At 51.2% G+C, this 16,705-nt stretch overlaps 2 protein-coding genes across 2 annotated transcripts; one reads left to right on the top strand and one right to left on the bottom strand.

The window, feature by feature from the left end:
* The first annotated feature begins 4,909 nt into the window (after positions 1–4,909).
* Positions 4,910–11,807, top strand: TGME49_252250 (ATPase, AAA family protein). Its single transcript, XM_018780975.1, has 5 exons — positions 4,910–6,274; positions 6,856–8,089; positions 8,365–9,161; positions 9,673–10,151; positions 10,960–11,807. Exons 1-5 carry the CDS (start codon positions 5,416–5,418, stop codon positions 11,488–11,490), a joined length of 3,900 nt encoding a protein of 1,299 aa, XP_018638215.1. The 5' UTR covers positions 4,910–5,415; the 3' UTR covers positions 11,491–11,807.
* Positions 11,808–12,195: 388 nt separating this feature from the next.
* Positions 12,196–15,995, bottom strand: TGME49_252230 (hypothetical protein). The gene is made up of 2 exons (XM_002369290.2): positions 14,857–15,995; positions 12,196–14,461 (listed from the first exon to the last, which is right to left on the bottom strand). The coding sequence occupies exons 1-2, from the start codon at positions 15,110–15,112 to the stop codon at positions 12,870–12,872; spliced, it is 1,848 nt and encodes a 615-aa protein (XP_002369331.1). The 5' UTR covers positions 15,113–15,995; the 3' UTR covers positions 12,196–12,869.
* Positions 15,996–16,705: the final 710 nt, after the last annotated feature.

Here is a 16,705-nt window from a genome sequence, read left to right as displayed (position 1 = left end):
TCACACGTCTTAAAGCGATAGGTTCAATACTTCGTGATTCCGACCTGCTCATTAAAAAAATTCTCCTGATATCCCGGCTCTTTCCCTGATTCTGCTGACGGAGAAATCAGCGCCATTCGAGGCTAACGGCAGAATCAATTCTTGACTGAAAAACAAATATCCCGTTCACAATTGGTTGAGAACCTATATTCGTTAAGCGGCGGTACTCTGCTGTGAGATGAAACGGAAACATAGCGTTCGTACCCGGCTTTCTGCATCAGCGAGTTACTAGAAGGAATCGTTCTATTATTCAAGCGACGAGGAACTGGCAACTGCATCCCATCGGAGAACGCAGTCGACCTGCTGTTACGAATTCAGGCTCAACGCTGGCGTCCTGGGTTAACGCTGATGCATCATGACCATGATGTCCGAAGAGCTGTCAACTAAGGATTTCGACCTCTTATTCAGGGTGACCCGCCTCTACAACTATGCGGGTTGTTGCTGTCTCACCGGGATTTTAGTTTACTTCTCTCTTAATGTTCTGGAGGAACCAAGTCAAAGGTCGTCTTATAGGCAATCCATCTCTGGAAACGCGTTTTCTTCTTGAGCCACATATCGCTAAAACGAAGAAAAATTTTTCACATGGTGAATGATTGGGGGGCCGGCGAAGCAGAAGCCTTGCCAAATCACGATACCGACAGCCGGAATATTCATCAGCCGCTGAACAGAGTCTGCTTATTTGAATCGTCCTGCGAACACTGCCTGATCTATTTTTAAACGACGTTCATGGTACCGTGTCGTTTGTGATTGACCCTGAAGTGAATCCGAGTGATTACCGCAAACTACAGATAAGTGTGTCGCGAAATCAGAATGGGGCTGCAACGAAATTTGCGTCCAGTTTTTTTATGGGTCGATGCTACGTCGGTAGCAGAGGTTAATCCAGCGTGATTCGGCGATGACGGAACAGGCAATGACGTCAGCGAAGAGAAGTATTTTTTTCTGGCTCTCACTGCCCAATGTAGTCAGCCCCACATTTTCTACGCAGCTCCCATCTGCGTATGGTTACACCAGGAAACGAAATGTCGACATTTCACTTCGTTATGAACGTGGAACATACCACGTGGTCGTGATATTGACATGCCCCTGCGCTCCCCGCGAACATGCTTGCTGAGTTTCATAGTATATATTGGTCGCTCTTCCAATATCTGGTGTCAGAAACAACATCTAAGACAGAAGTCGACAACGACACTTGTTTTAGATGTTCTTCCGGGGGCGCCTGTTGGACGCTGGACACGGACTTTCCTGTGCTGAAAACGGAAATACATCGACACTCATAGTGTGCACTTGCCCACTGACTTTCAGAACATAACCATTACTTCAGGACCATTGTGTAAGTTCTTTGTTCCCAGCTACATGTCAGAGTCTCGAAAGAGAGGTTAAAATAAAGTAACCTGGAACTGGAAGGTCATACAAAGACTAACCGCAGGTATACTGCAAGGCCCCTATTACGACAGCAGCGTTGAATACTGCGTCATGCCGAACGACTCTTTCACCTTACGCATATTGCGTAGCTGGCACATTGACGGCCTCCAGCACGACATTAGAATACATTATGTCTCGCCACTGCCGAGCCTTCTTTGTTTACTGCGTCTGACAAAGAGTACACTACTGTGGAGATATGACCGACACTGAGTCGTTTTCACTTTCCAGAAAGATTCCTAATCGGAGAAATGATACTCAAAATGACGACTGCCACCGCCTGAGTCAGGAAATGAAACAGAAATTACGGGGCTTGAAGTATTCATCAATTGACTCAGCGTCTTGTGGCGGAAGGGGGAGGGAAGGGCGCTTTTGTGTCGACCATCAGCAGACCAGTTCGAAGGAGTGTGTTAACGGAGGCTACCATGACGCAGTGTTTCCTTTGACGGAGACGTATGAGAACTGTAGTCCAATGATATACAAAAAGGCATTTAGGGGGCTGGGTCCCAACCATTGCATCTTGCTTCCGGCCACCGTAGCGAATTGGAAGGTGATCTGTGACTCAAAGCTACATTCATGTGCGTCAAGCAAGGTAGATGCTGGTATTGTCGCTATCGGCTGGAAGTGGACCATGAGCACACCATATACAGCTTTTAGTATGAATGTCGCACGAGGGTATGGAGTTCACGTCATGTTGATCATGAGCTTTGCCGATGTCATGGCAGATGACACGCCAAAGCAGTGCTGGGGAACCCATAGGCAGCAAGCACTTATTGGAGGCGCCAAACGGGCTATATTGAATAAATATTTCCTGTTAGCATAACTTGGCCGGTGCAAATAGTTGGCCGACACTGCCAGCAACGTCAACCGATCACCGTTTCTCATTTGTTCATCGGCAGATGTTAGCTTTGGTTCAGTGGGCACGAAGTTCGTCATTGTTCATCCGTCGAAAGCTCGCTGTCATCTCAGAGTGAGTCCTCTTGTTTCCCGAAAGTCCAGACGGTCCAGAGATGGTAATTCGTTGCTAGTTCATGTTTTTTTCTCTGCCACTGCCTTCGAACAGCACCGACAGACGATTCTGCGACAGTTACTGGCTCTGGCTTGCGGCGAATAACTGCTCAGCGATTAACCGGCCGTGGTTGACGCAGGGTTCCAGGCTAAAAGGTTATACACCAACGGAATGCCTTTCCAGTCTTCGGCTACGGACACCTCCAGACGGGAGCGGCTGAGTTGCTGTGAAACAGGTATTTTCAGTCCCCAACTGCCGAAATGGAGTCGAAAAAGTCTACGGAGAACAGGCTGTTCGAACGCAGGGACGGCTTAGCCGTCGCTGACCAGCGCGATGTTCAGTACAAGTGAAGCGGGTCTAGTGGAAGGGAATGTCTGCCGCCCCGACGTGTGGATTTTGATACGTCGTTCTCATGCCCTCCATTACTTCGTATTCGCGGCGAACAGGAATGCAGTTTTTCAGAGCTGTTGCAAGCTGTTACCGTTTTGCACACTCTATGAAAGTCGTGCCACTAATAGAGTCCCGCAAAATAGCAAGAAATTGATTCTGGATTTGTGGGTTTCTACCCACAAAGCCAGGGCTTCCTGAAGATATGCACTGGGCCCGGCAATGTTTCAGAGGGAGATGAAACAAGCGATGGAAATGTCTCTGTGTAGGCAACAGTCTTTCCACGAACTCTCAGACCTCTCAGTCGCCAGAGCAGCTAACTCTTCTCCCCTCGAGACACGCCTTACGTGTCCCATGTCTTTCCTCACTTTTTCGAACCAACTCGACTGAAATTTGGATATATACGCACACGAGCTGATCCGTGTTACGCTTTGACGTGTATTTTAAGTGTTCGGCTACAGTTGTCTCCGTGACCGTGTGCAGCAGGGATTCTATGGTATTTTCCACCCGTCATGGGGAAGTGGGACCGTTGATGGATCATGAAGTCAGGAGTTTCTCTCTGAGATTTTCGCGCCCGACGTGTCGTTGAGAAAAGGAAATCTAATTGTGGTATACAACATAGGCTACCTTTTGTCACCGGGCCGCCTTCTTGTCGGTACCATATCACTATCTGCGTTGACGATAAACCAAGGGCAGCGTGAATGTCTTCAGCTACTTGTGGCCTTGGCAACCAGGACGGCACTTTATCTTCTTCGTCAAGGTATGGGTATTTTTACTGCTCCTGTGTCCTCAGCGATATTAGTTGCATGCTCACTTGGCGAATGGACGCGACGGTCGCTGCAGATAATCGGCAAAAGTGCCATGAAAGCATGAACGCATCCCGTTTCGTTTTAGCTCGTCGGCCACAGAAAAAAAACACGTCTGTTCAGCAGTAGGCGTTTGTATCCACCAAGAGGGGATTCAACTCTGGTTCTCTTCCGCAGCAACTTCTCTCCACATCGGCACTTGGGCTTTTTGCACCTGCCTGAGACGGATAAGGTAAATCTGGCCTGTCTAGTGACCGTCGCCATTAACGCGTATGGCGTTCCTGTACGAGGGAAGAATGAATTGTTTTGGGGGGAGTTTATGTTCGTTTCGCTACAAATGAGACAAAACTGCCCCCAATAAGGTAGAATTCATGAAGGTAACCTGCCATATGTCTCCGGTGGGAAGCCTGAAGAACGAGGACTTCTTCGCCTGCTGCACGTTAAAGACTGGGAGGTGCTAGATGGCCACGCGAGCCCGTCAGAGATGCATTGGTTTTGCGTAAGCATGTGTGCGTAGGCTTTCAGTATATGACGGTTTTCGCACTCTGTCAACGTTGATGCTCGGATGAGCGGCAGGTGCGGTGGAGGCGCGGGCACATTGCCACTCCAGGGGCAGGAGCGGCTTGGGGCAGGTAGAGCAAGTTCCAGTGCTAACATGTTAGTTTGTGAGATATTAGACGGCCATTCGGCATTCAACGAGACAACGTCGGCATTGTAGACGGATGAAGACACGGTAGACGCCTCCACCTGCCGTCGAAGAGATGTGCCTTCAGCGACAACGTGTGCGCACCTCCGTTGAGTAAAAAAATGCAGAGGCCACTTGTTACTAGTGTATGTTTATTGCCACTGTTCTTGAGCAACGACTGACACTGTTAACAGATTTATACGCCGGCGGTTTGCAGTTGCACGTAATAATGGTTCCTGATAACAAACAGGGTGGGCCGCTTCTCTATTATGCCGGCACTGAATGCGATTTCGGTCGTGTCACGAAAAAAGCCGTTTTATTCGGTATTTTGTCCGTCCTTCTCTTCTGGTCTTCTAGTAACTGATAACACGCGTAAAGTGGTGCCAAGCTGTCGCTGTGCATGCAAGCTACCCGACAGACAGCTTGACGGCAGTTCAAGTCAACCGGGAGAAGGTTGCTGTTCCGAGCTTCTCCTCGATAGAACACGCAAATATATAATTTATTTATATACGAGGGTGGGAGAAGTGGGCAAGCGATTTAAAAACTTTTTATAGCGGCTTAGAGGCTCGACCAGTATCATGGCGTACGCCTCCGTCGCAGAGCCAGTGCATGCATTTGTTCATGGACTCTCTGTCACGTCAAGTCGAATGCCCTGTCGGAGTTCCGGATTCTAGTTTCTGGTTGTCCGCGCGCACTGTAAAAACCGAAATATGCATCATCGGATGCCGTGTCATACATGACAAACGACACAGTCTTGTTCAGTGCGGTGCTCCACTGTGTGCTTGCACACTACCGGTTTGTTGAAGATATCGATATGTGACCTTAAGGCACTCATTTTGACTTTCGCGGAGGGGCCTATTGCGGGTTAGTTAATACCCCGTTCAACATATATTGCTCTTCTGTTCCTGCTGATGTACAGGTGGCCTGTGGCCTCTGTTTATCTGCATATGTTGTCGTCGGAATAGTCATCACCGACTCATCTCCAAACAGTCCGTGAAGCCTCTGGGAGTCTGTCTTCCGAGAGGGTCAAGCCTATTACAAGAACGGTGTGCCCTGTAGATTTTAAGACGATGGGCCATCAGTCTGCACCAAATTCGTCCTATCCGACGGGGCGTCACCTGTATGTCGAGGTTTTCGACCAGTCAACTGGCATGTGGTCGAAACTGCGGACATGCTGCTTCGGTGCCCAGCCAAACTGCGATTGCCCCTTAAAAACAAGGGCCAATGAAAATCAGGGGCGCCTCCTGGGGGCTGCAGTTCGTGCGGCGAAGCCACAGACCCCCAGCAGGTCAGTTAAGCACGCATCGACAGGAGGCGGAGACGAGGGGAGAGAAGGTCTTGGTGCAGGGAGCTGTTCTTTGGGATGCCAACCGGTGAAGTATATCTCTGACCTAGATTGGGCTTTGCGGCACGGCATTTCTATTGAGGCCGCTCGCTGGCATGTGCCTAGGCCGCGTGTGGCGCATCAGGAAAAGGAAATTAGTCCCCCGTCGTCCCACGATACCACGCCATGTGGCCCGCGCCAAAACATAGATGACCGTTGTTACGGCAATGTGACAGAGGAAACCGGATTAGTTTCTTTCCGTTGGCAACAGGCGCTGTCTGCAACTGCTGCATCCCCGCAATTCCTTTCAAGGTCTCTGGCTCTGCGTCTCGTAATGCTACAGCAGCTGAAAAGAAGGTGGCAGCTTGCGTTGCCTCACTGTTGTCACGCCGGCCGCGTCGCTGTAGTCTCGGACCTTCTTAGTATCATCAGAGATTTTTGCCTATTGTGTTCGGAGCGCGACATTTCATCAGTTTTGGAAGGACCGGAGAAGAATAGCGAACCTGCGTGCGATAATCACCACGAGTTTGCAGGTCCGCCGCTGCAAAGTTGGTGGCTCCGGAAGCTGAGACCCGTGCGAGGTGTGACTGTTGAGGGAGTACCAGGTGAGCTGCATCACGTTATACGGGACACATTGGATAATTTGGCCGTTCTGATGACGTGGAATATTTCAGAGTGGCCTTTTCTCGAGAGCTTGTGTTCACTGAGCGCACGATAGTCTTCCGACCGTCATAGATGCAGTTATTTCCTTGACAGGCCAGTCGCCCAGTCAGCCTTTTGCATGTGCTCAGACTAGCGAAGAGCAGGACAGTTTTCTCCGCAGGTGTGTGTACCAGTTGTGCCTACGCGGTGTTTTTTGGTTTCCGTGGTCAAGAAACCCGCGGACACCAACGAAGAGGCAAATGTGACTGTTGGTCGGCTTTTGTGCGCCGGTAGGTAGTTCGCCCGTATGTGTACAGCGACCGTTATAACTGCAGATTTGACATTATGTGGTCGGTGACCATGATACCTGTTGCAGTTGCCAGGGAAGGCTCGCGTACCACTCGCGACGATAGCGTCTTGGTGTCCCGGTTAAATTGATGGAGTAGGTGAAACTCTCATTGGCGACCCATTATGTTTTCTACAGGGCGGGTTATAGAATCACTCAGTATCCGTTTCCTGAGATTGTGCCATGATACGACCTCAGGCGCTGGGAAGAGGCAGCTTTGCCGTTCGATAGCAGCGCATGCGCCTTGGCTACGACGATCAGCGGCCACTGCATCGCAAATCGTCCGGCCCCACTCGAAGATAACCATAAGGCCAGAGACGTTCACATCGTGCCCAGCTGGAGGCGACAGAGACACGCCCGTACCAGGTCTTTATGAGATTGACTTGCGCGAATACATCAGCTGCGAGTCGCCCGTGCTTGCTACTGAGTGCTTGGATTCGACGACAGGCGGACCGATTGTGTGGAAAGGGGCGGGCCATACCGAGTGCGCAACTCGACGATTCCGCGAATCCGGTTCAGGAAGGAAATCTGCGTCGGCATCTCTGGAGGCAGTCCTCGCTAGGATCACTGAGGAAGCCCGCATCCGCCGTTCCCTGTTTCGCCTGTGGCTCCTTCAGAATATGCGGGAAAGCAGCATGTGCAGTGGTTTCGTGCGCCCTACTGCGGGTTCAAACGCTGATACTCACCTGGCGGCAGCGACGGGGGCGCCAGACATCTGTGCCGATGACATAGAATGCGAGAGCCTATCGCCTACTCGGTGCCATTCAACCAGAGGTAGCAAAAGCAGTGCATGCCCTTCTGTAACTCATCTTTGGGATATTGCTGCTGGGGGCGGTTGCTGTTTCTTTTTGATCCGTAATCTGGAGCTTATCCGAGCGACCGGGACTGGGACTTCGGTGGGCGATCCTTCTGCTTCTGCAGACCATGAAACCAGGAAGAAAATCGCACCGCATACTGAAGCACTTATTATGGAAACTCTGTGTCGATTCATTTCCCTATGGGAAGAGGAGAATCTGCGCGTTTTTATGATGGCACCTCTCGATCCAGGTGCTGCCGTTCGACTGAGCAGTTCGAAGCGGTCCAACAAGGCATGGCAGGTGGAAGGTAGCGTAGATGCTCATTTACTCTCCCTGGATCAGCTCTTTCCCCGAGAGCTGCTTGGGCCTGGCTTCTTCGAACGTCGGATATGCCTTCCAGAAACTCTGGACGAAAAGGAGAGGGCTGCGATCTTAAGGCTGCACCTGACACGGGCGTGCGCGGCTGCGCGGGTTGGAAGATTGCCTCGGCGTTCGACGGCAAACGAAACGCAAGTCGAGAGTTCGAATCAGCATTTTTCTCTCGTCACAACTGTGTCTAAAGGATTAGCAGGCGGCAGCTGTACACGCGATACCCGCATCGAGAAAGATGAATGTCGCCACGAAGAGTTAGCTACGTAAGGACACAGCATCTTTTCTATGAGCGTTCACTGCCTGCCCGGTGGACGCGGATACATACACATGCTCGGTGTGCTCTCAGCCCTAAGGTGACCCGACCGTACAGCTGTTCCGGTTCATTCTAGATTCGAGTTTTTATTCGGGAATGACTGTTGCGCGAGATAATGAACTCTCAGCTGGAGCGAAAAAGGTCTGCAGTTGGCTCACATGCACGTTTTGTCGTCCACGTGCTATCTCGTTCTCGACAGGTTATGTTTTCTATCGCTGTGTGCAGACCAGCAAGTGAGTGGACGGCTGGTTACCAACCAGAAGACCTTCGAGCTCTTGTCCGTGCAGCAGCACATGCGTCATTCCAGGTCGCCGTGCGCAGTGCTCTCTCTTCGAATGTCTCTGCGCCTGCTTTGGTCCAGGACCTCTCTCTCGAGGTTCCCCAACACGAAGCTGCAGGGAATGATGCTGGAAAGGGAATTGTTCCAAAAAGACCGTGCGACTTGTTCACACTGGACAACTTCCGGATTGCTTTGCTGGGTGCAGGCGGTGGTCTGATTGCCCGAATTACCAGCGGCTTGCACGTGGTGCCACACACTCCCGATCCGCCAAGCGGCAAAGGGGGAAGCGTCTCTTTTAGTGGTGTTGCGTGTGGTGACAGGCACCGCGTGATTCCCCTTTCGGAAGATCGTGCGGACATACCGACCGGTGGCTCCTCACGATTGGACGAGCATCGGGGACGGGTCCATCCGAACACACGATGGGCAACTGAGGGAATTGCCGCCCGGGTCAACCTGGATGCTCGACTTGATGACACAATCAAAACAAGCGGAACGGAAGAGAGAGACCAGCAGGGATCAGTTAGGGATGCAGCTGATGTGGAGCCATTCTGGAATAGAAGTTACCGTGTTGTTCGGGGGTTTTCTGGAATTGTCGGGGAAGATGCGTTGATAAGTCGACTGCGTCGACAGGTTATCGAGCCTGTCTTTAGTGGCAGCGTCTTGCACAAGAATGCCGCGATACATAGGACTATTAGGAAAACAGTGCCTGTAGGAGTCCTTATCACTGGCGACCCAGGGACGGGTAAGCGGGGAACTCTGTCATCATTTGGGTGGGTGCATTGAAGACACGTGGTGCAAATTATAAACTGATCAGGGTACACTAACTAAGTTGGTTTCTAGAATTGCCAGGCAAATGGTGGGCAAGACATCGTACCACTTCCACTTGTTTGCTTTTTCAGAAGCAGGGAAGGATCTCACTGTTGCTTCCGTGCCCAGTGCGTGGAACCTGAGTGGTCCTCTTCTGCAGATGCATACCGACATTTAACAGACCAGAAATTCTGTGCATTTGAACTTTCGCATTGCTCACTGGTGACGACGTTTGGGTTAAGTATTTGCTTTCGGAAGCCATTTGCACATACAACTACAATTTTCCCGTGTACATGCTTGCCATTCGTTGCTTCTTTTGAAGGTACTCCTGTATGTGTCAGAGTGAAGAACGCAACAAATCCCAGCACAGAGCTTGGCTATCTCATGATTGTCCGCTTTGGCTCGGCTCTCGCATTTTCTGCCTTTTCACGTTTGAGTGTTTGCAGGGAAAAGCCTTCTGGCGGCGGCCATTGCCTATGAGCTCCGATCTACCCTCTTGGTGGTTTCTCCGGCAGAGTTGCTTCGAGCCACCCTTGGGTCCGCAGATAAGCAACTGATGCGAGTCTTTGATGTTGCTGAAAAGGCCGCTCCCTGTGTCTTGTTGATTGAAGATATTGATCGTCTGGCTCCGGCTAACGGCAAGAGTTGCGAAAGAAAGCCTCACGCTCATCTCGTGGATAGCGACTACGACGCTTCCGTAGGATCAGATTTAAGCAGAGCAGACTCATGGGAGAAACTGCCACGTCGTGGGGGGCGCGGCGCCTGTGGGGGCCGCTTGCTGCACACGCTGCTTCTCCGTCTCGACCTCCTCGGAAGAAGGCGACAATTTGGACGACAAACCGCAGGCAACGTGGCTGGGGCTGCAGGTGTTCTAGTGATCGGGACTGCTGACAGAGAAATGAGTGTTGATCCGCGCCTGTTTGCGGTAAGTAACAACCGATGTGATACGTAACTGATTCTATTATTTTGCCATGAAAAACGAGGTTCTCAAGCCGCTACACGGTTGGCAAATTCTCTATGTTGTTCGGGGAAAGCATATGTTTTTATCGCATGTAGAGTTATTACGCTTTTGACCCGCAGAGCTGCGTTCGATGTCATGGTGCTACGCCCCTTCCGTATTTCCTGGAAGGAGAAAGCTCACATAATTCTGATGTCTGACTCGTTAATGATGACACACGTTTCGTCCGCGTCCCACGTATCTTCATGCCTTTGATCATTGAAGAGTGGGGTACCGTTGCATGCAGACAGTTGAGAGACGGCAGTCGGGAGAGAGGCAAATATATACCGAACCCTTCTCCATGAGCTTTTACTCATTGACATATTGGCTGAATAAATTAGCGTAGTACCTTGCCTTTGGGTAGCCTAGAAAGCCGCCCTAGGGAGTGCAGTGTATGGACGACTTTCTCGACGACTGTTTCTTGGTGGTCAATAGAGCACCCCATCTCTATTCTTTCATTGAACACAATAGAGAGCCCCTGTCGCGCAGCTGACAAGCGATGGTCTCTAATAATAACCAAGATGGTGGTCATCATTGACTGCGAGTGTGGCACTGACTAGCTCAGGAGTAGAGAATCAAGCTTGCCTGAATTGGGGCGGTGAAGGCATTGATATCCTCAAGGATGTTTTCTACGGGGATGTACGGCTGTTTGACTAATGATTAGCCTTCTAGTCCAGCACATGCGTGCACTACAACCGATGATGACCGCTTTGATGTTCATGTGTGTTTCATCCAGCCATACCGGCTTCGATATCGCTACGTAACAAAGGCGGCGGCTCAGTGGACTTACGCGGACGCCCGGGACATCCTTCGCTTGTATCTGCGGGGACGCTTTCGGCCAAGCAGGCCATCCGACTCGACCGTCGATGCGATTGTTGACGTTCTTCGTCAGGTGCGCCGACTTTCTTCTGGTGAGGCGTCTACGTCCGGACCCGGTGAAGAGCAAAATCGTAAAATGAACCACTGGGTTGACGACGCTGATTTCTGCGGTGAAATCCCTGCGTTTTGGGTGCTTCTGACCCAGGAAGCGGCTGTTTGTGCCGTAGAAAGACATATTCTGGCGCAGGCACAGCTGGGATGCAGTGGCGTCGGCCGAGACCGACCCAGAAAGGCTGACGACACATGCTCGGGTTACACACCAGGGCTGGTGGAACACGAAAGACACACAGGGACATCGATGTTACTGCGCGATACTGCAAGCAGTGGGTCGTGGATACAACCGAACGACCTTATTGCGGCGCTTCACAGGCTAACGGCCACGAGGTAGAGATCGACAGGTAGTTTCGCATTAGGTCCGCAGTGCTGTTGTGGCATAGCATTCTTTGCTATCCCAGGTTACAACTGATCGTCAACAACACCAAATTAGTGGACGCTCGGACTTGGCCAGATCAATTGAGCCGTCTTGGAGTAGTGTTTTCTATCGGTTGCTGCGTAAACGGAGATGGACATTGTCTTGCCACAGCGCCATGCGCGAGTTATGTTAGACAACTAGACGTACTAACCATTTTTTTTAGAAAGTAGGGCAAGACATGTTCACTGACGTTGCCTCAGGGTGTCTGATAGTGGTACAGGAATCAATTTTCAGGCATAGGACGACATTTGTCTGCTTCTCAGTAGTACTGCTCTTTTTTTTCCTTAAAACTTCACTTATGTATCGAGTAAGCTTTGTTAATTTTTCCTCTCCGATAAAAAAGCCGTGACACGATTGTGCTTGGATGTGGACTGAAATACTGATACTTATGAACGTTGATAATGCGCTCTTTATTGGCGTGATCCTTCCGTCGAACCATTCCGCCGGTATTTGTAATGTTTCGTTTTTGTCAAAAGACTTCCGGATGCCTGCGAGTTTTGTCCATTGTGCTGTGGGGTCGCTTTCTTCGCGTGGAAAGGAACCCTGGTCGCGGCGCCCCGACTTGCACTGAGGCTCAATTCATATGATCAGCAACTAGATGTTGAGATCAGGTGATTCTCTTCCGCGTTTACGATGTGTTGCAACGTGACCTGTTGGCGGCCTGTCACATGGCTGTTCCACTTTTTGCGGCAAGCAGCAGCCACCGATGCAGCAGTCCAACTGTATCGAAAACAAAAGATATACCCCTTGTATTTGCTGGTGCGATCTACTTTTGTGCTGGGTGCGATACCCGCCGTGGCCATTTGCACTGTACCACAATCGACACTCCGCAAAGAATCAGGCAAATGATCGTCACACGAATGTTACAATGGGCTGTTCAACGGGTGCTGTCGAATGCTCTCCTTTTTGGAAGGAGCAACTAAGTTCAGTCATGCACCGCCTGCGTAAATCAGGGGCTCTAAGCATCCATAGGGAGACAACTCATACACGCATGCGTATAACCTTCAAGTGTCAAAAAGCCTGTTAGAAACGGGGGAAGATTCGCGGCGGTAGCAGTTCACGCCTTCTTGAGAAGATGATTAGCAGTCACCCGTACTAAACGAATGTTGTCCCCCCCCCCCGCCATCACAGCCCTAGGTCTTCAAGTAGAGAATATCGTGGAGTACACAGAAGACAATCAACGAAGGCCACTGATGAGCAGCACGCTGTCACATTTGCCAGTGCAAATGCTCAGTTCATTTTATGGTGCTTGTTTCGTGTAAAAGAGAAGTATCTTGAAAGAACGGGCAACTATTTCATATAACCGACGCCTTTCTGTTTCCCGGGTATTGCTGTTGCATCATCAACAACATGAGGCGCTGCTCTTCGCGTTGCAGCTCCAACGCTTTCGCTCGGAGCAAATGCCCATTGTTACGGAGCCACGTATCGTAAGCCTTCATATCAAACTGTGCACGCTTCTGTTGCCGAAGGAACGGATCACCGTCCCAAGCAGCACGTAACTGACAGCCCCGACTGACTGGGTCATGCTGCCGCAGTCTTCGCCCTGGAGGTCCTTCTGCCTGAGAAGTCAATTTGGCAGGAAGCCACCGCGCTCCCCCACAGACACCCTCAGCATTCCGGACTCCAGTGGTCTTCAAGCGGAGCCAACTAGTGTCTCTGGAGGGCTCTTCTGTCCGTTCAAGGTGGTTCCTTGAGGAAAGATTTGGTTTTCCGGTACCCGTAAGGCGCGAGACCGCTGAGAAAGCGTTCGGCGAAGATGAGCTCATCGACGGCCTTCTCCACGATGATGACACAGCCGCTACATGCTCCGCAACCCGCAGACGGGCACGCATGTTTTCCAGTTTCCCCTCAGACAGACCTCCTCGAAGCGGATTCTTCAAAGTACTCGTAGCGCGAGTCGAAGCAACTCCCCATGGTCGACTCGTCGACAGCCCCGTGTGTCCAGACCGTATCGACTTACCAATGACATCAGGTCTTTCTTCGTAGCAGGATCCGGTTGTCCCCACTATTTCTTCTGCAGACTGCTCTTCAGGTTCATACCATAACTCTTCGCGATCTGTCTGTCTGTCCAGCTTATCATGAACACCTTCCCACTTGTCCTCAGTGCTGTCCTCATGGATATGCGTTGTCTCGGCGTAACGACCGTTCTTCGCGGTCGGTGACTGCCGAGTTACGTTCTCACGTGAAGGGCGCATGCCGGCCGACGGAAGATGATAACGTTGCGCTCCACACTCAAATCCGTTTATATGATCCCTTTTCATGCCACCCGTGACCTCACGCGTTTTTCCTGCGTTGGTCCCGTGTAGCACGTAGTTGGCACGTTGCCAATGGTTTCTTTTGATCAGCCCAGATTTGCTCTCTTGCGGAGGAACGAAATTGTCTACCATGTGTTCACACATGCAACTGATACAAACTACAGAGGAGTGCGTTACATCTGTTTCATCTGTTGCAAGACACGCGCGATGGGGGAGTGCGCCGAAGGCCTCGGGAGAGGCCAGGACAGAGAACGGGCCCGTTTCGCTTTTTAATTGTTCGCAATGAGGAATCCTGGCACAGTGATGACAGCTCATACGGGTACTACATGACTTGGGAGAGCGAGAATGATCGTTCTGTTCACCTGTGGCAGGCGACGAGGGGTCCCCTTGTATCAGCCCGTCACACTGTCTCCGACAGGAATGAGAGTGCTTCGCAGGTGCGGTTTGTGACGGAAACTGGTAGAGTGACGAAGCCAGCGCCTCCGTTTCTGGGCCGTCGCGTAATGTGACGTGGTCATGAGACTCAGATTCACATGAGGTTTCAACCAACTGGGCTTCTGCCGCCTGTTTGCCTGCTGATTCCGCCTCCCGCATCACGTCCACGATCGTTTCTCGCGCAGCACTCGCAGACGCTGAAACAAAAGGATAGACGTCGCCCGGCACAGGAGATCCGCCGCATGCCGTTCCAGAGACTCGCCTTGAGGAAGACAAGCAATGGGAGGACCTGATAGTGCGAAGGTACGTCACCTTCGTGACGCTCACGCTGCCTCCCAGAATCGACGAACGGTGGAGAAAACACTTCAATGAAGATGAAAGACAGTGTCACTGGAAGTTTTTGCGAGAACGACGTCTGGTGCTCGGCACTGGCCACAGCTTTTGCGACGTCTAGAAGGCGCTGCTGGGCCGACAATTACTTGTTTCTGTGCTCGCTGCAAGATCTGCTAATCGCTTGAGCCTTAGTCACATCGGATGAAACTAAGAGAAAGTCATTACCCGGCAGGAGGGAGACGGTAACTGTGAAGCTTACCTGTTTCGCTTACGCCTGCACATTGCGTCCGGAGATCGTACGGAAGTTGCTTGTGGGGTGACTGGACACCCGATACGAGCCCTCGGTCCTCGGGGGGTTCAACCAGGTGGAAGTGGCACTGCATGTACTGTGGGTCACGTAGAAGCGCCTCTCCAGTGTGTGGATCTGTCCGTGCATACTGCTGAGTAGCCGGGTCCCACACGTAGTATTCGCACTCGACAGCTTCACTCTGTGGAGCTTCTTCGTTTTCGTCCATTGTGGCTTCTGTCTGGAGCCCTTCTCGAACACAAATGTCGGATTTCTCAATATCAGGGCGGGAGGGCTTTCGGTCTCTATGCACCGTCGACAGATTGGTTCCTCGATTCGCGTTCTTATAGGGAACAGAGACGCCAAAATGCCATTCGGATGCACCTGCTGGACAGTTTTGCTGCTCCTTGTTCACTGCGTTAATTTAGAACCGCCGCTGGAGCGCCGGCGACCGACCTGGTTGTAGCAGCTGTTGTAAACGATACTCGTCGAAGATACAGCTGCGAATGACAGTATCAATGTGCTGCCGCGGAGCGGACCATGATGAGCGTCAGCCTTGTAGAAAAAGCAATCCGGGATAGACTATCGGGAAAACGGCCCGTAGCAGATTTACACAGATGGAAAGTCCACCATACACCTGATGTGACCTGCCTTGACGTGGACGACCAACGACGACATTGGTGCTTCAGGCAGCAGCTGATGTTGAAGATACTAGTGAAGGAGTATATGGGAACTAGGAGCAAAAACGGGGAGAAGCTGGACTGAAAAGCACCGTGCAGGCGCCGGATCTCTCGTCTTGTTCTTGTTTCCACGGGGGACCCACCGCTGCAGGTGCCCTCCACCGTGGCAGTGGTTGCCCAAGCTGCTTTCCTAGGGGGACAGGACTGCCATCCTGCAGTTCTGTGCTCACTGAATAGGCAAGAGACACTTGTTAAGATAGAACCCTGCTAGAAAGAAAAAAATTGAGTCGAACATTGACACAAGGAGTTAGAATGTTTCTGTTCCAAAGTCCGTGCAGTGCCATATCGCATGCATTCAGGTAACATTGCAGACAAGGGGCACACATATGGTGGATGGATAAATGACGAACGGATGTGAGCATTCTGTGTTTTGGCACCACTTATTTCTTCTTTGAAGAAGAGTCTCATCTACCAGGAAACCCCTTATACATAGCTTTCTCTCTGAGGTTGTCGGGCGCCCTCCTGAGCTTCGTCCACGTCGGCATATGCAGGGTACCGTACGCGCAGGCGGCGGCCGGCGACCTGTGCTTTTTCGCAAGCTGATGTACATGCGGAATTGCTGTAAGCACTTCGAGATACTAGGTAGATGTTCTGAGATACTCACACAGCTGATGCGGTGAAATTCCTGAACTACTTAATATCATGGGAGGGACAGAAAGGGGCAAGCCAGTGTCCGGGTGCCACACCGAATCTTCGAACGCTGTACCAATATGCCCATAATACTCAAGTGATATTGCTAGAATTACGCGCGATTCCTTCTACTTTTAACTCTTTCTCATCTCTCGTCTCTCACTGCACAGCCATTCACCCCCTACAAGCCATACGAGTTGCCAAGGTATCAGTCCAACAATCAAGTAGCCAGAAACGAGTTCCACGAAGACGACAGCAGTCGAAGAACGGCCTGTTCTAGTTTGCGTGCATAGGGAGGAGTTCAAAAGAATCTGATTTCCACCCTCAAGGAGATAGTCGCGGTAGTCGCCTCCCACTGTAGCGAATTCGGCTGTCATATTTTCTGGGGGAAGGGGGATCACAGACTTGACATACACGGCAATGTCGAGCTGCATAGTTATTCGATGTGCACA

The sequence above is a fragment of the Toxoplasma gondii genome, chromosome III (assembly GCF_000006565.2).
Source record: "Toxoplasma gondii ME49 chromosome III, whole genome shotgun sequence".
Lineage (NCBI taxonomy): Eukaryota > Apicomplexa > Conoidasida > Eucoccidiorida > Sarcocystidae > Toxoplasma > Toxoplasma gondii.
Note: the sequence above shows the minus strand (reverse complement) of the source record. Positions and strands in the feature narration are given on the sequence as shown.